We start from the raw sequence: 21,443 nt of genomic DNA, 5'->3' as shown, positions 1-21,443 counted from the left end.
CAGTACTTCTTAGTGGAAGTTCACTTTTTGCTCGGCAGGAATTCGGTGTGTTCATAGGTGTATATGTGGAAGGCCTCTGCAGGAGATTTAACTCTGTCTTGTTAACGTCTGATTTAAAAGCAGTTCCTTTGTGAAGGGAGTATGATAAAAGCACCATATCCTCCCTGCTGGGTTTCGGTGTAAAGAAGGCCTGACAAGGCTCTCTTTTTTTCCCTCCCTTCCTTCTGTACTTCCTCTACATGTCTCTCTCTCTGTTTATTCTGTCTGCCATTTCTTGTTTTATATCTTCAGGTCTTTTATTTTCTCACCGGTACTCTTGCACATACCAGAGTCAAATGTCTCAAGAACTTCCCTGAAGGTGCTGAGCTGCTTGTACGTCTGCTGCCTGCTTTAATTGTTATGAGAGTGCTCTACTTTTTACTTTGTCGTCCTTGGTGATAGATGCAACAAAAAACACACACTGTTTTTGACACTGACTGCTTTAATGAGTCAGTTCAGTCTATTGTGCGTAGGGAAGCTGGTTGTAGTCTCTATCTAATAACTATTAACTTAGATGAGAGTTGTTTCATCTTTTTTATTTGTAAAGAAGAGAATCATTTCATAGATTGTGGATTGGAATCCACTGGATTACCTGTTGGCTGTCTGCATAGTGTTTTACCAATTTGCAACTATAAAATATAAAGTGTAAAAGAAATTCTAATGACTTTTATTTATTTGTCATTTGCCATCAAATTGTGACAGATTAGTACAAGTCAGTGTATCATCGGTGGACAAAGAGGCCTATTTCGTCTTCCAGCACTTTTACTGGTGACCAATAATATCACATTGGACCTTATTTAACTGTGAGCAATAGAAACCACATTACAGCAAAATCAAAGTTAAAGTTTGGTAACAGAATATGTAAATTTTGCTGACAGATGTATTAATGCATTTACATTTTTTTTTATTCTTTTTAGTTTTCAGAAAGCAGGGTGTTCTGAAGTAGAACCAATCAATCCACATGGACCTAAAATTGCAAATTTGTTTGTAGTACATCAAATGGACCCAGTGCTCCTGCGCACTTCTCCAGTGGTTTTAACCTTAATGCATAAACAGATGTTTGAGACTAGTTTCATGCTTGATTCAAACTAATTTCTGCAGCATTGCAGCATGTAGATAACTTTCCTTATTTCTTTAGCCGAAGCAATTGGATTCTGTTGGATTTGTTTAGTGCCCTCTTTCTCACTGGGTGTGATTTGTATTCCCTCCACATCCCATTTTTCAGGGCGTGGGCTGTATAACATGATGAACGACATGTATTTTCTCTCCCCTTTCACTTTCTTCATTCTCTTGTCTGCTCACTTCATATTCACTCTACCCTTTCTTTGACACAACCACTTGCTCTCGCCTGGCAAGTATACTAAACACACACTTGATTTGGAAATGAAAGAATGTCCATTATTGTCCTCTTGTTGTGTGACTGTGAATTTGCTTGTTTGAGGAAGCAAGTGGCCTCTGTTTTTGCCAAATTCCTCTGGTGTGATATGTTTCATTGACATAGAGATAAACATACACAAGAGGAGTGGCCAGTTTTTCCGCTGATTGTATCTTTGCAATCTTGTGGAGAGATGCCAGGGGACAATGTTGCATAATATCCATTCATAAAATGTCCTGAACCGGGTTAGGGCAGCAGACACTCTTTCAGCACAGAAACAGCCCTTCAGCCATTCAGGTTGCCCTTCCGTTTCTACTCTTCTACATAAATATACATAAATATACAGAAAATACAGAGTACAATTTCAAATACTCGCTGAGCAAAAAGCATTTTCAGAAAATTACATATGAATCTACATGCAGTTTTTTGTCCAAGCTGTCTCTCCTGTTAAATTGAGGCAGCTTGCCACTCTGTCTGTGAGTGATTGCTCAGTCATAGTAACTTGGTGGTGGAGTGGTGTATGATCTTTCATGCACGTCTGCTCACTGAACCTAATTTCAGTTTCCAGATTTCAGTACATTTGTGCATTACCTGCTACAGCTGTGGTTTCTACAACCATTCATTTCTAGCCCACAGCATGTGAGCCCGTGTTGATTAATGGTAGCTAGGACCATATGTGATGATTAGACCAATCTATTCATCACACCCATCTGCTCTGTGGAATAATGAAAACTTTAATGGGGTTTTAATGTGCAGTCCCCCTCAGCTATCAGGGTGACAGTTCAGGTGATTATATTTCAGGGCTCCAGAATAACTTTTTGGTGTGGTTGAATGTGAGTGTTTATCTGTCTCTGTGTCAGCCATGAGTTAGTCAGTTTAATTAAGCAGTATACTGTATGCATGCACATTTGTTTGCATGAGTCTGTGTGCGATGAGAATTAGATGTCATTTTCATAGACTGAACTGTCAATACTGTCTTGCACCCAAAACATTGAACCGGAGAAGAGATTCTCTGCTCTGTGATGCAAGCAATAGACAAATCCCAGACATACTACACTACCACTGAATTACAACACTGAAGTTGGATGACTCATAAAATGATAGATTTAGAGTCAGCACTGTAATGCTTTTGCAAATGATCTGTGTGTGTATTACAGTGCTGTCAGACAGTGTGCATACCTGGAAATAGTTTTATATTCAGTACTGCTACTGTGTCTATAAATCTAGTCAATCTGCCATTCGCTGTCTGTGGAGCTGTTCCAGGATTCAATGATGATAACAACAAGGCAGTCTTGTTTGTTTTTCAGAAGAGTAGTTTTGTTTTCACAAGTCTAGTCTGAACTGTCCAAAATTTCAGGGATAACCTGAAGCAGGTCTTTCATGAATTCTTCAGCCATGTTTGTGTGGCTGTGTGTTTTCTGTGTGGTATACTTATCTTCAAAATCACATAAAATGTGTTTTCAATTTTACACCATCACTTCTACATGACACAGACAGTTATCTTATCTTCTAGATGATAACAATTTATTATCTCCGTCCAATCACACATGCACTCTCCAACATACTGTGTTTCTTTTTATGGTCTTTACTTCTGATAGGCTGCAGTGTGGCTCGTAACGTTTTGCATTAGAGTTCCTTAGCTGTATGTAGTATAACTTCATGTCTTGCCGATACAGTGATTATTTCCTGTTGAATAGACTTCATTATTAAAACTCAAGTGATAGATTCTCTATAACCATCTTTGTTCTCACACATCAGTGATGGGATACAGCTTTTTGATGCAAATTAGCTATACTTTTGCTCAGCTGTATATAACTGTAAGCCCTGTCAGCCTTTTGTGAGGGCCTGTCGAAGTCTGCTTCGTGTTTGTACATATTAGACTTGCTAATCAGATGCTAATGCTTGTGAGCTGCAGAGTTGCGAGGCGAGGCAGCTACAGAATAGTAATCAGTGTGGAGTTGGCCTACAACAAAGAGGCTGATTATTTAAGTCTCTTTTTCCTATTACAAACTCAGATTCAAGCATTCATTTATTCATTTTTGAAGTATTGCTTGACATCAGTACAATGTGATTACGATTATTTCTGTAACTGTTCATGTCAACTTGTTTTTTCTTAGAAAATTATCAGAACTCTTGCTTTGTAATTTGATAGAAACGCATATTCAGCCACTGATCTAGGTCCACCACCTACCTTATCCTTCTGTTTAAAATTAATGAAATGAAGCTTTCACTGTAGTCACATCACTCACATAGATCTTGGTGGAATAATTCTTGGTTTGTCTGCTCATTAAAATTGCTTACATGCTTTGTGGTTGTATTATGATAGCTTGCTCAGGTCAGGCTTCCTGCTGTGTGGCTGCCCCGAGTGACAGATGGCATTATAGCCCTTGGTGGTCTGTAATTCTCAGTGGTTAGGGTCAACTGCAAAGGCAGATGTAAGTTCTTACTGCAGTAACCATGACACTGCTTTTCAACATGGAGCTTCATTATGTTTGTCATGTGTTTAGGGAGCAGCTGTTGTTGGTTTGTGTCATGCTGTACATGGCATGGTTCTTTTTCCTGGTGAAGTTATTTTTTTCTGTGTTTCTGTTTTTTCAGCTGTATTGTTCCACTGTCTATGCGCCTATTATGTTGTCTGTCATGCTGCACTGGTTTTGTGTGACGATTGGTGTGATCAGTGACAGGTCATTGATTAAATCACAAATTGAGTTTTGAGGGCCCTGCTGAATTCTGAGTTGTGTGACACAGTTGGATTTAAAGGACTGATTAAAGTGTTTTAACCGATACATTTGGTAGAGTATAATAGAATCCAAGTACCTGCTTTGTTGATCGGATCTCTGCATTTATCATGAATTACTGCCTTTAAAGCAATTTGTAGAATTAAAACTGTTCTGTGACATGTAAAAGTAAAAAGTGTAATGTTAGGTCAAGGATATTTCCCTGCTTCCTATCTTGTTTTCATTCAGGTTTGAGAGCAATATGAGCACCAGGGAGTATATTGTGTTTAAATCAAGTCTGATGGAGGTTAAATTCAAACCTAAGTAATATAATTTCTCATGTAGTTTATATCTTAAAAGTTGATTTCTAAACCTTGCTTTGGATTTCATCATAGGATCCTTGTCTTATAGACATCAATCAAAATCAAACTGTGATGCTGCTAATTTTTTCCCTGGAGCTTCCTATTGAAGCTGTTTTCCAAACTGTATTCCAAACACTGAACGAACGCACAGAAAGATTCTTGTCCGCTACCTGTTGATGGATGTCTTCGTCTTTAAAAGCTCTCCCTCAGGCTGAGTTCAGAAAATGACTAATTCCTTCTTAGTCACATTTTTAGAATACATTCAGAGCACATCTTCTTAATTTGACATTCTCGGAAAGTTCCTTCAAGCATTAAATGTGTTGTCGAGAGCTTATGCAGTGAAGGAGAAAACCAGGGTTCTCAACTACTGAAGTAATAGCACTTCCACCCATTTCAGGTCACTCGGTGCTGGCCTTTTTCAACTCACATCTCCGTGCACTTAACATCATCTCCTTTGAAATACCATGTGTTGCAATTATGTTTTTTTTTTTTTTTTTCCTTCAGCACAAATATTTATTTCAGGTGTTTATTGTAATAGGTATCAGTGTTGCAGCAGCACACAAAGCCTCAAGTCTAGTGCTCAGTTTGCACAGTTAAAGGTAAAAACGATCAGTCTCCAAAATGACAGACTGTCTAATCTGTTAATTCTTGCCTTCGTTTTCTACTCTACGTCAGGTGTTTCTACATCGTCTCAACCAGTATGCAGCCACCAGAATCGACAAGAACATCACAGAAGAAACTGTTAAGGTGAGTGTCACTCTGTATGGTACGGTACTGCGTATTTAAGATTTGGAAAAAATCATGAGCGATTGACTTTTATTCACAGCACACAAATCTTATTTTGATTCAGAAACTGGATCCATGAAAAGGCCGGAAATTGCAATGGAAACTAAATGAAGTGGGTCCCCTGTTTGGGGTAATGTTTTAACTAAAATAGCCAAGTTCTGAATAGCGAGAGAAGTAGTGGGCGATCCAGGAAGCAGCTGTAAATATAATCTATTTATAAATGAATCCAGCTGGAGGATAATAAAAGATGCTCTCTCACAGTGGGAGTGTGTCTGTTTCACTGTGTTTGCTTACTCTTGAAGGTAAACACACATTCAGTGGAAATTTGCTACGTGTCCCATGTTTTGGATTATGTCTACTCATGCTATGTTTTGTTTGGGAACATGCTGTACAGAGAGGGTATTAGATAACAGGGTCAGCAGGCAGCAACAAGCTGTAATGTCACCAAGCAGCTGAATGACATCCAGTCCTCTGGAGTCGAAACACATTTATCCAATTTTACCAGATTTTTGCTGTTCTTAGTATCACTAAAGACTATTTTAGCATTGCAACACTCAATAAAGACTTCAGGCTCTCTGCTTTGATTTAATTTCACTAGCTTCTTTCCCCATCTAGCATATTGTTTTGTCCTTTAATACACCACAAAAGAGACATAAAGGGAAACAGAAGTCAACACCACATGGAAACCAAGTTGCCATTCAACATATCATAAAAATGTTCTTTTTTTAGTGTCTCCAATGGCATTGCAGCCCAAGATGGCCATTAAAAAGAAACCTCATTCTTAATTCTGTGGCCTCAGGCATTCTTTTGTCAAGCTCCACTGGCCACAAAAAGCAGTATATGCCCAAATATTGATTTGGGTAATCTTAGGAACTACACAGGGAGAAAAAAAATTGTTGGCAAATATTAAAAAAGAAACAACAACATCATCTAACTGCACATTTAATTGTATGTCAGGCAAAGCAGTGTCTTTGTTCTTTGTCTGTCCTAGGTTTTATTCTCCAACATTGAGGAGATATTGGTGGTTCACAAGGATTTCCTGTCCATGGTGGAAGAGCTTCTGCTGCCAGACCCTCATGCTCATCATGAAATCGGGCACTGCTTCTTGTACTTTGTAAGGACCCATGTGCTTTGCTGCAACTGCCTGTACTTGATGCTTCCCCTCTTGCAAGCTGAATGTCATTTCACCACTTTTAATTATCACGCCACACTCACTTTAGTTCAAGTTCTTATAGCTCATTGCTTCGATGCCTGTCCTGATAGTAACAATCCTTTGTTCATTAGAGCCTATAAATTAAATGACTTATCTCCTACTTTACTATCAGGGCTCAAATGCAGTTGTCTCAAGATACACCACATGTTGTCTGTCTGTCTCTCTGGATTACCCATGAAGACAGAGTGTACATTTTGATATGCTTGATGGGGCTTTGAGATACTGCTGAGTATGGCTACATATCACATTTCTGTGATGCACAGCCTAACGGCACATTGGCATATAAGAAGCTTCTGAGCCTAATAAATCTTACTATCCTGCTGTTGGGCTTTGGGTGACTTCTTTGCCACTAGAATTGATCTCATACTACATATGGTACAATGATGTTTCGGATGATATAATGACTGAGAAAATAGAGAGCATAACTTATGCCTAACTTATAACTCATGGCCATAGTTCAATCATGAGTGCTCATGTCTATACTTACAGAGATTATTTTTCTCTCTGCAGCTTTTTTGAAGTGTCCTATTAAGTGATTTGGTGATGCTCTAAATTCCAGCAAACAATTTTCAAATCCAAATTTCCTACAGAAACACAAATAGGTAGAAATTAAGCAGCTGGACAATGGACCAAATCGACTCTTTGAATCCTTCCGGCAAATGGGTTCACACTTCAGAGTTCATTCTTCGATTTAAGACTATAGTAAAATCAATTATTAAAGCCAAAAAAAACCTCTTACTCAAAATATAATTTAAAAAGAAGCACATACTGTAAACTTACTCATAATGTTCTGCTTTCGTAGCCACCCCTGCATGTTACTCCATGTTACTCCAAACGGGTGCCCAGCCACATCACCCTCTTTGTCTTCTGAGGCAGAGCAGCATGGCTTAAGACTTTGTAGTATTTTTGCTGCTCTGTAGTGACTTTGTGGTGAATGATTTAGTGACTGTTTGGTTTGGTCTTGCTGCTGCCTCTCAAAGACAATGGAGTTTTGAATGTAATGACAACAGCCTTGGTGGAAAGTTTGCCTTGATGGCCATATGGTCGCAAGGCAGACTGATTGAAGTGCTCGTATACAATACACACTATGTATTTCACAAAGGAGAGGAGTGTGCAAAAAAATAATAAGTCTCCTCCTATAATTCATATGGCTATTCTGGCTTTGATTTCTTCTCTCCCTCTCTTTTTAAACGTCTTTAGTTATTATTTTTGTCTTCTGTATTCCCCTAATCTGACCTAATTTATTTTTACATGCTCTTCTATTTTTACCCTTTTCTGTTTGTTTCCTTCTTCTGCTTGCTTCTGTTTGCAGCTTCTTCATTTTACATCTCTTGCATCCTTCTTACCTTCTCTTTCTCCGACTCTTGCAGAGGAGCCGCTTCCAGATTTATGATGAATACTGTGGGAATCATGAAAAGGCCCAGAGGCTGTTGCTGGAGCTCAACAAGATCAGGAGTGTACGGACTTTTTTACTGGTAAGAAGGGGCTTTGTAAGACACAGTGCTGAAGTAGATAGTCAAATCTCAAAAGGTCAGTATCTAAGATTAATTGTGAGTAAGTAAGAAAGTTTTATTAACTCAAAAAAAAAAACACTTACTGTTAAATGTGTGGTATATTGGTTTTAATGAGCTCTGTAAGTTGCAGGCTTCAGTTACTTTACACTTTTTCAATTTCATTTTTTTCAAGGCCCAGTATTCCAAGTCCAAGTGGTATCATAAGTGATCTGAAGTGGGCTTGAGATCTGCTCACATACAAAACCACATCATCACGCACTCAGACATACATAAACACAGTCACCCACACATGACAGCTGGATAGTGTAAAACCATGCACTTTATGTTCCAGTCTGAGAGTGGTGTGGGTGGACTCCTTCTTCCTGTCCCGACACTCTGAGACACTTTCGCTTCCACAGGGAAGAATCATGTTGCTAGAGCAAAAGAAGACCACATCCCCACTGCTGGCTCGCTGCTAAACTGTATGTGTGTTTGCAAGTACTTGTGTGTGCATTCAGAGTTCAAAAGTCCTCAGCCCTTTCCTTTTCTCACAGCTCTTCAGTTGATACTGTTTACAGTCTTTGTCCTTTGTCTCAGTCCTTTGTTCATACTTCTCACTTTTTTCTCATATTTTGCAATGCCGGTCCTGCTCATTTCTGTGACTCAGAATGACATACTTTTATCACAGCACCCTGCCTCCCTTATGTTTTTAAATGTCTATAAAAAGAGAGTGCTTTGAAATTGAGGTCTACAGCACAGTTACACACCCAGGAAAACCAGCGAATGACCACAAACATACTTATTGTTTTGCTGATTCTGTGGTGAAGCACATGACCTTTTCTTAGACTGTAATTGATAGTGAGAAATGAAATGCACACAGATGCACATACTGTACATGCCATCAGAGAATAGTGGCTGCAAGTGCTCTGATTTACTGTTCATGTGTGCCTTTAATCTATGAAGCCAGAGGAGGCAAAGATATTAATTAACTTTGATTTAATGGTGTCTTTATAGGTTTGACCTTTTGAGGACCTACCCTTCCAACAGGGCCATTTGGATCTCATGTTACCCTCCAACCTGCATTTGGTTATGGTCTAATATGCCTCAGGTGACCTTCCAGGTCCTGCAATGACCAGGGTGGGGAATTGACTCACCTCTACTAAACCTTTGGCCTACTGACTGCTTTAAAAGTGGTTTATTGCTTACATTGTAATTCAGCACCTCATTTAAATTTTAGGGGAGAGGGAGGTGAGAATGAATATTAGCAGTTGATCTCATAACATGTGATATATCACATGTATGGTAGGAGTCACTTTGGTCAGCTGAAGGCAAAATTCAACTTCTACAAAGTGGCTTCTTTTGAGTGATGCTAAATAGCAAAGGGTAGCATGCAGATACACTAATAAGATGGAAATGGTGGTAAACACTAATGAAAATACTTTTTAAAACTAGTTTTAAACTATATGGAAATTACAACCAGTACCATATCTATAATAGTTTAGTAGTATATACTACCATACTATACAGTACATAAAATAATGAGAATCAAAAGTAGTTCTGATATGTCTCTACCTAATCTTTAACATTTTTGTTCAACAGATCTCACACATGACTTAATATGATGAACGTTCTGCTTACACCATCCTTTTAATAATAATACGAAACCTGTTTGACCCTGGGTCCTTTCTGTGTGGAGTATGAATGTTCTCGCTGTGTCTGTTTGGGTTTTCTCCAGGTACTCTGCCTTCCTTCCACAGTCTGAACACATGCAGATTGGGGTTAAGTTAATTTGTGACTCTAATTTGAGTGTTTGTCTGTCTCTATGTGTCCTCAGACTGCTGAAATAAAAAAAAAGAGCCAGTTTTCTTTCTACACAGAGCTACTGGCATTAGTCTGATTGAACATCGTCTCATTTTCATCTCTTCTCCTTCAGAACTGCATGTTGCTGGGAGGCAGAAAAAACACAGAGGTTCCATTGGATGGTTATCTGGTAGCTCCTATTCAGAGGATCTGCAAGTACCCATTGCTGCTCAAAGTGAGTATGGTATTGTGCATGCTAACTATGTATTATACAGATACCACACCCTTGTGCTGCCTCTGTAGGGCACCTCTTTCTATCCACCACCACCTAGTCATTAGTTAGGGCTGTCTAATCCTATTCATATCAACCTCTCCCTTGCTAATTAAACACTGGTCTCATATTCTGACATATCCCTGTTTTAGTTCCTTGGCACAACCACACTGTGGGAATAACTCAAGGCCTGTCATCACCTCCACTGCCGAGCTGTGCATTCAGACACTTTGATTGGGTCCATCCATATCCACACTTTAAATTGTTAGTTTTAAAATTTTCGTTCCCAAAAGTGAAATTTGACTGAAACCAAATACACTTTGAGTATGTGGTCTGAATTGTTTATCTTGTTCTATTAATTCATCATGGCACTCTGTAAACGTCCGCCAGCACAGGCAGATATAATAATAATAAGGGAGTAATCTGATGCCCTTCCACTTCTACTAGCTACCAGGGCCTCCTTTTGTCTGTAGGATGACAGAGATCACCATCATTGACTGCAGATGTATATAGAACAGTGTAAATCAGCTCTATAGTATTGTAGCTGACATGCTGATGGTCTCTTGTTTAGACTACAGATTGTTTTTGTGAGACTGGAACATTCGTTAACCAGGGATTTTTGTACTACACTCAGGAACCACTGGACAGTGACGGAGTATACCGTGTACATGAGATGTCTTTCATTCTTTTCGTGTTGTGAAGATTGATTAGCCAAACATTTGAGCTGATGTCTTTTAAAATGAGTCCAAGTGAATCTGTCTAAACAAGTGCATGTGCATTATGATGTAACTTTTCTTTTTATATATTTGCACGTTTAACATTTTTAAATCTGCAGGAGTTGCTGAAGAGGACCCCTAAAAAGCACAATGACTACACCCTGGTGCAGGAGTCTTTGCAGATGATGAAGGCGGTTTGCTCTAGCATTAACGAAGCCAAGAGGCAAATGGAGAAACTGGAGATTTTGGAGGAATGGCAGTCCCATATTGAGGGCTGGGAGGTGGGTCTTAACTAGTGTTGCATTGAGTACTGATACTAGACTGGTATTACAATATCCTGCTTTTAAAAATTGTATTATACCTAATTTTACATATTGGTACTTGATTAGTTAATAAGAGCCATAGCCATGGTATTGGTATTGAAGTTATAATGTCGGTATTGTGACAACACTATTCTTAACTAAACTATGTACAGTGTTTTTAATGGTTATTTTTCATCCAGTCAGTTCAAATGACTATATTGACTTTTTGCTGTGCTCTGTGGGTTTTTTCTCCTGACAAAGCTCAAAGTCATGACCTATTTAAAGCTACTTAGCCCTATGCCAGTCATTCAACAATAATTCCAGTAGTGTGACTTTTTTAGCCTGTTAGTCTTTCTTGTTCTCATTGGGAACAATGACTTCTATTCACAATGGCCACATTACTTTCACCTGGATGAGCCTGTAGTTAAACACTTTGGGTTGACCAGTACAATCACTGCCAGGTCGACTGCACACCTTGCTCTATAGGGTTTTCTTTAGTGTTTATCCTGTGTCCTAGAATGCTCTTGTAAGGACTCAGAAGAACTGATCTGATTTCATTCAAAGGGGGCCCAAGGATTGGTGGACTCTGCTACAGAGGAACAGATACAGTTTCTGACAGTTATTGTATAGAACCAAATAGAATAGAAGCTGAATAGAAAACAGGCTTTCAGCCCAGATAGGAGTTAGACATGGCACAACAAGATAAAACTAACTTGTATCTGACTGAGATGTTATAGTTTTTGTTTGAATGTGTTGTTTTAGGGTCAGTGACAACATTACATAACAGTGTTGTTTTAGTATTTAGCTTCCTTTAGACGTTTACCTTATTTTTGCTGCATTGAAAAATATATCTCAGGAACTAAAATATTTAGGAAATGTTGATGACAAAAATACATTTTGAAAGTTTCAACATACTGTATACACCAAAAAACATAATGGTCTTTATGCATATGAACAGATGGCAAATCATTAACAACAAAAACATCTGAGCTGCAGTTGTGATAGTGGTAGTTCATTATTTCTGTTTAGAGTAAGGAACAAATAAAAAGTTTTTATACACACACACACACACACACACACACACACACACAGTTAAGAATAAGCTGATCAAAATTAGTATTAAATTAGATTTGGGTGTGATTACATCTTATACTTGACATGGCTTTAACTACTCTGCACTTTTATTAATTGCCCTAATTTTGGAGCAGCACCCCTGAAGAGATGAAAGACAGAGCCGAATGGTGGTTGTGTCTTTAATTTCTCTGTGGGTGTTTGAGGAATGGTGGCGGGATTAGAAGTGATTGTCACAGCCGCTGTTTTTCCAAACTCCACCAGAGCTGATTGCTTGTTAGCGCTGACCTGCTCCACAGCTGGCTGCCCTCAGGACATCCTGGCAGATTCACCTTGCGGCAGAGTCAGGGCGATGGCCTGCTCTTGTCTCCATGGTGACAACTGCCAGCATTTGATCATTGTTGGAAGTATCTGTGTTTCCTAATTGTGTACCACAGAAATATTGTATGTTAATTTTAGACCAGGTGATGGTATTTTCCAGTTGAACTTCACTTTACATTCGGTTTTCTTGTTTAAGTTCTTATTTACTGTTCTTAAAATAGTTGTAGAGTTAGTTGTAGAGTTTGCTTGGGCTGGGCTCCAGTTTAATAAAAAAAATCTGCGTAATTCTCTCATCTTTGCAACTGTTTGACAAATAGCACTTCAGAGTTCATTATCAACTTTTCCTTAATTAATGGCATATAGTGCATTGTCATTTCTTCTTTTTATTCTCTAGTTATGTCTGGCTGCTGTCTGCACATAAAGATACACATTTAGATGAACCAGCTGACTGAGGGTTAACAGTGTTGTACAGTGGTGTTTAAGCTTTACATTGAAGACTATGAAGTCTGTGCACCTGCAGACAAAGAAAAACTAAATAAGTCTACACTAAATGAGTAATGGAGTTTGTTAAAGCAAAGTGACAAGCAAAGAGAAACTGTTGCCTCTTCCATTAAGGATATGCAGCGCTCTTCTCTGCACATGTGATGCTGGTATTTGTCTCTGTAAGTGACCAAGAAAAGTTGGCCTTTCTGCGTTTGGTGTGCACACTTTCAATGGCTGCAAATTAGTTGAACATCTGGACGTGAGCTAGGGAGTTAAAAGTGCCTGGAGGAGAGAGAGACTTAAAAATGTGTGGATGAAGGAATAAAAGGGACACAACAGACTGAAATCAAGAGGAGGGGAAGAAACGTGAAAGATGACCAGCAGAAGGGAAGGGAGGATAAGGAAGATTAAAAAGGGCGAGGAAAGAAAGAAGAAAGTAGGATAGGTTTTGGCCCACTGATTTCTTCAGCAGGAGGAAATGCTTAGCACATTTTCTGGCTCTCTGTGCATGGGAGCTATTTTTAGCTTTGAAGGGTTGATCAAACGAGGTACATAAATTCCCAGAGCAGGCAAGGTACAGGAAAAGACCACACACTTTATCACTTGCAAGAGGTACCTCAAGCAATATGGTGACCAGGTGCAACGACTGGACGGGATGTTATTCTATAGAAGCTGTTAACAGCCCCGTATTTTAAGTCCCACAGCAATCTGCTATGAGGAAACTAGGAGTGTTTTTACAGACCCAGGAGGGGTGGGGGGCGGAAAGGCTGGGCTTTTTAATCTCTCCTCCTGCTAGATGTGCTGGTATGGGTGAATACTTCTATAAAAATAATGTATAGAAAATTTCTGTAGCAAAGACAGTTTGTCTTTCATTAAAAAACAATCACAAGATAATTTTTTTTTTTTTTTTCTGACTGTTCTTACTCTAAATTTTTCTCTGTTTGACCTTTTGCCTCTTTGACCATTTCAGGGCTCCAATATCACAGACACATGCACAGAGATGCTCATGCAGGGTGTCCTGTTGAAGATTTCTGCTGGAAATGTACAAGAGAGGATTTTCTTCCTGTTTGACAAGCTTCTGGTTTATTGCAAGAAGAAAAACAGGTGTCTCCAATATCTGACTTTTTTCTTACTCTGCAGATAAAATCTACAAAGCCCAAGATGAATTTAAATTTTCATTAGAGTATATATTTTTAATAGACTGAGTAAAAATATTGTTTATGCTAATGTATGATTTCCCTCTGTGTCAGTACTCAGATCATAGAGCATGGGCTTTATTAATAATTCGTTGCAGCCCTTTCTTCACTTTTTAAAAAAGAAATTGCTGCAGTTCAATGTAATGAATATTATATATTTTTGTTAGGGAGTTGGGCAAATTTTGTATTTAACTTATCGATAACATGATTATTCTAGATAGCTGTGAATACATTCTTGTCCCAGGAGATTAATCACTTAGCTAGGTTTTTATATAGTATGATTTATTCTGTTATCAGCGCAAGTTGTGTCAAGAAACTCTTGCTGATTCCTGAGTATTGTTGTGCTGCTCTAGGCAGAACACTTGATGAATAGCCAGCTTTTTGAAAAACTGCTTTTGTAGAGACTTACATTGGCTACACCTACTGTTGCAGCTGCTAACAATGCTGCTTTGTCCATTGTATGTGTTCTTGACTTTAGTTTAACCACTACCTGCCAAGCTGCCACCTGCCTCCATTTGCTTTTACTGTAGTCCAGTTGCTGCATACAGTGTGTCAGTGTGGTGTCTGCAGGTTGTACATAAAAGAAAATCCCTTTACTGATTTAAAAAAAAAAAAAAAGACAACATGAAATAAAACATATTGAAATGACCTTAAAGTCATTAACTTTTCTCAGATTAATTGTCCTTGCTTAAGTTGGTTATTACATATGAACACACATGGGTTGAGTATAATTTGTCTCTTATGAGATCCTAAATGAACTGTGAGTGAGACTCATTATACAGTAAGTAATAACATGAAATGATTAAACCTTGGTGGCTAATTTGTCTGATTGCTTCTCTCTGTTAAAGGCGGTTAAAAAACAGCAAGACGGCCACTGAGGGTCCACGCTACTTGTTCAGAGGGAGAATCAACACTGAGGTGATGGAGGTGGAAAATGTGGATGATGGAACTGGTGAGTGGTTCTGTCAAAAGACATTTTGGACAAATAATATTTTAGCATGGTAGCTGGAGTTAAAAAATATGGTATAATAACCCACATAGGAAAGCTGACACCTTTCTTGGCCTGATCTGGTTCACAACTATGTGGTTTTGGGTTTCAATTGCAAAATAAGATTTACCTATACATTTACCTATATTTTTCAGATCTACATCCAAGTTACACGTCCTTTGGTGTGTGCTGCCGGTACAGTGCTTGGTGAACTCCAGTGCTTGCGTTCCTTGGCCTTACAAAGCTGCTGATTATCATTTATATTTGTAGAAGCCATCATTTCCTCTCCAGCAGGCCTAAATGGACAGCAATATTGGGTGTTTTTGGTGCGAGATGGATGGGTTTGCATTTGAGGGAGGATAAACATGTGAGGCAGGCGGTGGTGCAGTAACTCGTGGGTGTTCCGCACCACAGGCGGGAGAGTTCAACCTGAAATCCAGGGCAACTGGAGCATTTTAGCTTATGCCCCGAAAGCGCCACAACTTTTTCCCAGGCACACACTTGCTGCCTGAGGTTGAAAAACGCCCTTGAGGCATACCATATAAAGGACACCACACTGTAGATGCTTTTAGATGTGATTATAATTTATGATTGTAATGGTTTGCTTTTTGTTACACCCTTTAGAAGGAGAACATCAGAGAATAGCCAGGAAGGCACTTGAGATGTTCTTTGAAAGGTGGAAATAATGATGTAGATGAACCTGGAGTCAAAGGGGGCTCGAGTCCATTACATGGAGATTTTGACTTTTTATACATCTTTACACTGTATGAGAAGGGGTAGTAAAGCACAGGCAGTCTTCGGCTATGGGGGAGTGTTTGAGGACTTGGTAGTAAATAATGTGGATGGATGGCACTTCCTCAGCATGTGTGTACTCTCATTTATCTCGTTAAAGGACAGGAGTGATCATCGATAGATAATCAACCACTTAATAGAGAGGCCAAAGGGGCTGGCACAAGAGCTGAGAAAAATGAGTCTGGAGGGAGGGTTTGCTCTAAGATAAGAGTGAGATTTTCTCAATTGATTTATATTGGATGTTGTTTTGGAAAATAGACCATATGCTACTATATAAGAAAGGTTTAATTCATTAGATAACATATCTATTCTTGTCTTAGTGTTCTTTTCTGTGTTGCTTTCAAAACATTAACTCTGTTTGCTCTGAACCAAATCTTAAGATTTGTGCCTTATGTTATTGCTGTGTTTAGTGTGGCAACCCTTGTTTACTGTTAACCCAACTTCCCAAAATCTGTGTTTACAATGACACAGGTACAGTGTGACCACTGATTGATGGCCCTCCCCTTCAAACTTGACAAACTACCCTGGGCCTAAATGAGTCAAAAAAGTGGATTTGCATTGTACCACCCCTTGTGCAAAGAGGACTTTGTAAAACTAGAAGTCAGCTGAAGTCCAAATCGTGTCTGCTCTCCTCCTCTGCCCTAACAGCTGACTACCACAGCAGCGGGAACATAGTGAACAACGGCTGGAAGATTCACAACACAGCCAAGAACAAGTGGTTCGTCTGCATGGCTAAAACCCCAGAGGAGAAACAGGAGTGGCTGGAGGCCATCATGAAAGAGAGGGAGCGAAGGAAAGGTAAGAAATTGCTTTGGTGTATCAGCATAGCATTTGCAGTTTAGGGAAACTCATTGATACATGATATATTCTATACAATGCCAGTCAGTAACCTCCGCTAAAGAGCATTTGCAATGACTCTGAAAGGCAATGTTAGTTATTATGAGAAATTAAGAGACATTAGACTTCTCCACTTAGTAATTAATGCTGTGTCTAATCCAAACGTACAAAGAGTAATAATTCCATGGTATTGACAGGCTTTTTGCACCATCTTTCCCTTTTCTGCTGCATAGGTCTGAGGCTGGGTATGGAGCAGGATACATGGGTGATGGTGTCAGAGAAGGGGGAGAAGCTCTACCACCTCATGACAAAGAGTAACCTTATTAAGGATCGGAAACGCAAGCTCACTACTTTTCCCAAGTGCTTCCTGGGAAGGTAAGGCTTCTGCCTCTATTACTGACAGTTGATTTGTCCACTGCAGTCATTGTGGTTTCCTCTGGGTCATGTCAGTGTGAGATATGTGGCTCTGAGGGAGTGTCAAACTGGGTGACTAGGTGGCATGAGCTTTTCAGATAAAACAGATTGAATACCTATATCTATCTTCTGTATGTTTCTTTTTTCATATTTATAGTTCTTTGTGTTTGATGGAAATTTGGTAGTGAGGCCTTCTGCATTATGAAATGCATATTACATGGCCAACTTTTATAATTAAGATCCGTTTATCCTTTCCATTAAAATCTAATGACAGCAGCTGGAAAGAAGAACTTTTTGGTGCTTTTTTTCAGCAGACTGTGCACCTATAGTCTCAGTCATGGGAAAATGAAATCCAGCCAGATTTTGCCCATGAATCTTATTTAAAGATTATTGGTGTGGTGTCTGGGGATGGATTGGCTATTGAATGCCAGTCATAAATCACTGAGTGATATCCTTGTGCAGCTCAGCTGACGGCCTGCTTTCTCCCTAACCCGTGGTAAATTACAGTAAGCTCACTGCTGAAGAATCCATAAGATATCTACTGTAGAGGGCACAATATGCCATTGAGCCACTGTGTGTGTGAGTCTGAGACGTGTTTATTGCTACCTGTTGTCCTTCAATTGACACTATTAAGTCGCGGGACTTTTCTTGCTTAATTTTAATGAATCTGTCCATCTATCCTTTATTCCCTGTAGGTTAGATGTAGGTACATATCTAGGTATCATATCCTGTACAGGGAAACTCTATGCAACTCACTGATTTACATGTGATGATCCTCAAATATCCCACTGTAATATACTTCTTTTCTGTACTGAGTCTGTAAACATTTTTACTGGATATCTCGGACACTGCACCTCTTAATCTCCTAAATTAAGAGAGGGCAGATCCTCAATATCAACCTCAGTAACAATTCTTATGTCCGTTGCAACACAAGTTGTCTTTTACATTGATGTCCTTTCGATATCAAAAGCAAAGATTGTGTTATAAAGCTGGGTCAGGATAAATAACTCTACAAACATCTGGCTGCAGCTGAGGAGCTCTTCATGCTTAAAATTTGAAAAATCGTCTGATTGTCAAGAGACATTTTATATAACAGACTAATAATGTTCACAAGGCAGTCTTAGTTTCATAAAATGTAAATTGTACTTCAATCTTGACTGTTGAAATCCCATAATAAATTTGCCTTGTAAACACCCGAACTACATTTCAGAATGACAAGTGTTTTCCATGTGTTTAATATTTTTAGAGATGTTAGAGTGGAATAATCACAATGAAAATCAGTTTAGCTTAAACAGTCATTTCAAGACATGGATAGAAAAAAAACTGGACATAGTTGTGGCCAAGTAACATTGCAAGAGGGTTTGAAATGAGGACTTACTTTCTCCTTTGGTCCATACAGCCAACACCAAATCCCTTGTGGTCTGGAAGAATGGATCTGTCAGCTAAAAAGATAAAAATCATCAATCTTTGGTCATATGTGGACAACGTGTTGAGTCTGAAACGATCATATAGTGAGAAAGCAGCTCAGGAAAGCTTCTTTTTGAAACCTGTCCCTCAATGTACAACTTGGTCAGCACCTGGATGACCAGTTGTGGGTGAAGACAACTCTAGCCCCTCTGTACCTCTCCTGTCTGTGATGATTGGGGGATAATTACATGTAGGGGTAATTGATGAATTGGAACGAGCATATTATGTGTCTGATGAAAGCCACATTGCCTATGGCTTCAATTCAGTCCACTCCCTCCATTGTGAAATGCTTTTACTTTATTCTCTTTCCACACTCTTTTTTTTTTTTTTTTTTTAAACCTGAAAGCTATTTCTGGGTCTCAAGCTCCTAAATGGTTGAATTATATTTGAGGTTTGGTTCCTGTAACACTATAATTCATCAAAGAAAATGTCTGTGACAGCCACCTAGTGTGTGGTTACTATCACCATTTTAAACAGAAAAACAAGAGATTCAAATGACAGACATCGATATCTGCTGTAGTGATAGTTGCCAGTGGAAAGCCTGTTCTGTGCTCATGAAAAGGTTAGACATCTTGTAAGAAATACCCTTTTTCAACTTGGGTGCTTTCTTTTCGACATTACTTTGGAATACACTTTCTGCTGTCAGCGTACCCATGATAAATTTACACAGGAAATAAAAACTGATATTGTGTGAAAGAAGATATCGTCTGTCATGTTATTTCATTACATTACATCATTATTAAGGTAGTAACACAGAGAAACCTAATAATTTGAGATACAGCCAAATTTGCTTATTTGGTGTCACACACAGAGATGAGAAACCAGTTTGACATAAAGGCATAAAGATTGGATTCAGGTGGAAATAGCTCTTATGTCTTTATAAACCAAATCTTGGTAGTTGACACCTTATATCTTTTTATTTTTTTAAACCAGAATCAAAAGCTGACTGTAGTTTCATATTCTGCACACAGAAAGCAAAGTGCTATTGGTCTTCTCGTCTTAATTTTTGGCAAGAATGTAATAAATTGCATCTATCAAAAATGGTTTCTCAATAACATTAAATATTAATGATTCAGATCTTAAACATCGACAACATTTTTGTTAATGCTCAAATAAGAAGTCAGTTGCCAAAATAAGTGCTTGCTGGATGATGATTTTTGTAGCACCAATAGTCAAACTTTGACATTATTGGTTTCAATATGCTCTGATTCTTCCAGACCCACATGTAGATTTCAGTTGCTTGAAGCAGTTTATTGCTTATGTGACCCTGATCTGCTTGATTCCAGGAGACCACCAAAGTCCAAACTTTGATGATAATTTTCTTCCATTACGAAGTTGCAGAAGTTGACAAATGTACGTTGTTATGGAGTTGTGTTTTTCCCTTGTGGTCTATTGCGTAGACAAGAGATGTCAAGGATGAGTGGTTAAAGGGTGTAAGATGTTGGAAGTGGGGTGTCTGGTCAGTTGTTTCTCTGAAAACTTTCCTAAATGCTCCAGTCGAGTTCGTGTTGACACCCAGTCACATTCATCATGGGCTGGAAGTGAGTTCCTCAGAATTCCAGTGGTGTTGGCCATGTTTGTTTGGCTTTTGTGGGGAGACATCATTAAGGATGTAATCTGATAGGCTACTGCTGCTTTGCCTGGCCGTGCACTTTCTTTCTTTTGAATGTTTTCTCTCTGCAGTCTGTCCCACAGTCTGAATTACTATACCAAATTATCCCACTCAGCTCATTTGACCATGCGAAGATCAAAAGCTGTGTTTGTTGATGTTGTGGTTCGTTTATTTCATCCGTCCCAGGCGTAAAAGATGCAGTGCAAAAATTATTTTTCATCACGACCTTCCCAAGAACCAATTAAATCCCTCATATGTGATAGTGTTACATTTTATGTTTAAAATAAATAAAGTGAGACCAGCCAAAACACATAAACTAAATAAACTAAAGCCTGCTGGTTAGTTTAACAAACAACCAGATATGACTGCTAACAGTAAATAAATTATAACTTTTCTCCAAGGTGGTGTTTGTTGCCATAGTCAGTCTGACCACACACATTCTCCTTCTTGAAATGATGGGATTTCCCATGGGATTTTTGTATAAGTTAGTTGTGTTATTCCTGTGTATGTGTGGTGTGTTCTTACGTCAATGTTATTTTTTTGTGTCTTTGCTCAGTGAGTTTGTGTCTTGGCTGATGGAAATTGGTGAGACAGGCAATCCAGAGGAAGGGGTTCACCTGGGTCAAGCTCTGCTGGAGAATGGCATCATACACCATGGTAAATTTTCTCCTTTCTTTTCTCCCAGACATAGGAAAGAAAGACGCCATATCGAAAACCAAAGCTACCACAGTCTAATTTCATTTCTTTTGCAAGGTGTAGAGCTTGAAAACGCCTGCCTTTGCCTAACCTAACCTCTAGCCAGGTCCAATGAGTGCTCATAATTGAACAAGACTAGTACTCTCTGATTTGTATGTGCAACTATCCTGTTTGTGTCTTAGCAGGTGTCCCATTTAAACACTCCCTATATGCAATGTTTAGTTAAGGGATTACAAATATTAATCTCTTCGTTGTGTAATGTTTGTGTAATATTGAGTCAGTGGCTCTTTTGTGAGTTTGGGTAACAAGTGTGTTTATTACATGAAGCTTAAGCTGGCTAAGCCTTGGCATTCATAGTAAATGGTGCGTACTATTCTGCATGTATTTTTTCCTCAAAGTGTAAGACCCAAGCTTAGTTGTATTTTAAAGCAGTCAGGGATGCTTTACTGCTTTCTCAGAGAAATGAGATTGGGCTTTATAGCTCTTCTCGAC

The 21,443-nt window shown here is 38.9% G+C and overlaps 1 protein-coding gene across 3 annotated transcripts in view; it reads left to right on the top strand.

Annotated features, from left to right (window-relative positions):
* Positions 1-21,443, top strand: part of prex2 (phosphatidylinositol-3,4,5-trisphosphate-dependent Rac exchange factor 2) — a 77,408-nt gene that overhangs the window by 7,880 nt on the left and 48,085 nt on the right. For all 3 annotated transcript variants that reach the window (XM_026292447.1, XM_026292446.1, XM_026292445.1), the window contains exons 2-11: positions 5,169-5,240; positions 6,271-6,393; positions 7,863-7,967; positions 9,919-10,020; positions 10,892-11,053; positions 13,920-14,053; positions 14,994-15,097; positions 16,574-16,723; positions 16,996-17,137; positions 20,812-20,912. In XM_026292447.1, coding sequence (XP_026148232.1) covers positions 5,169-5,240; positions 6,271-6,393; positions 7,863-7,967; positions 9,919-10,020; positions 10,892-11,053; positions 13,920-14,053; positions 14,994-15,097; positions 16,574-16,723; positions 16,996-17,137; positions 20,812-20,912 — 1,195 coding nt within the window. The remainder of the gene's footprint in view (positions 1-5,168; positions 5,241-6,270; positions 6,394-7,862; positions 7,968-9,918; positions 10,021-10,891; positions 11,054-13,919; positions 14,054-14,993; positions 15,098-16,573; positions 16,724-16,995; positions 17,138-20,811; positions 20,913-21,443) is intronic.

Source organism: Mastacembelus armatus, chromosome 20 (genome assembly GCF_900324485.2).
Source record: "Mastacembelus armatus chromosome 20, fMasArm1.2, whole genome shotgun sequence".
Lineage (NCBI taxonomy): Eukaryota > Metazoa > Chordata > Actinopteri > Synbranchiformes > Mastacembelidae > Mastacembelus > Mastacembelus armatus.
The sequence above is the reverse complement of the archived record's forward strand: the minus strand, read 5'-3'. Positions and strand labels throughout refer to the sequence as shown.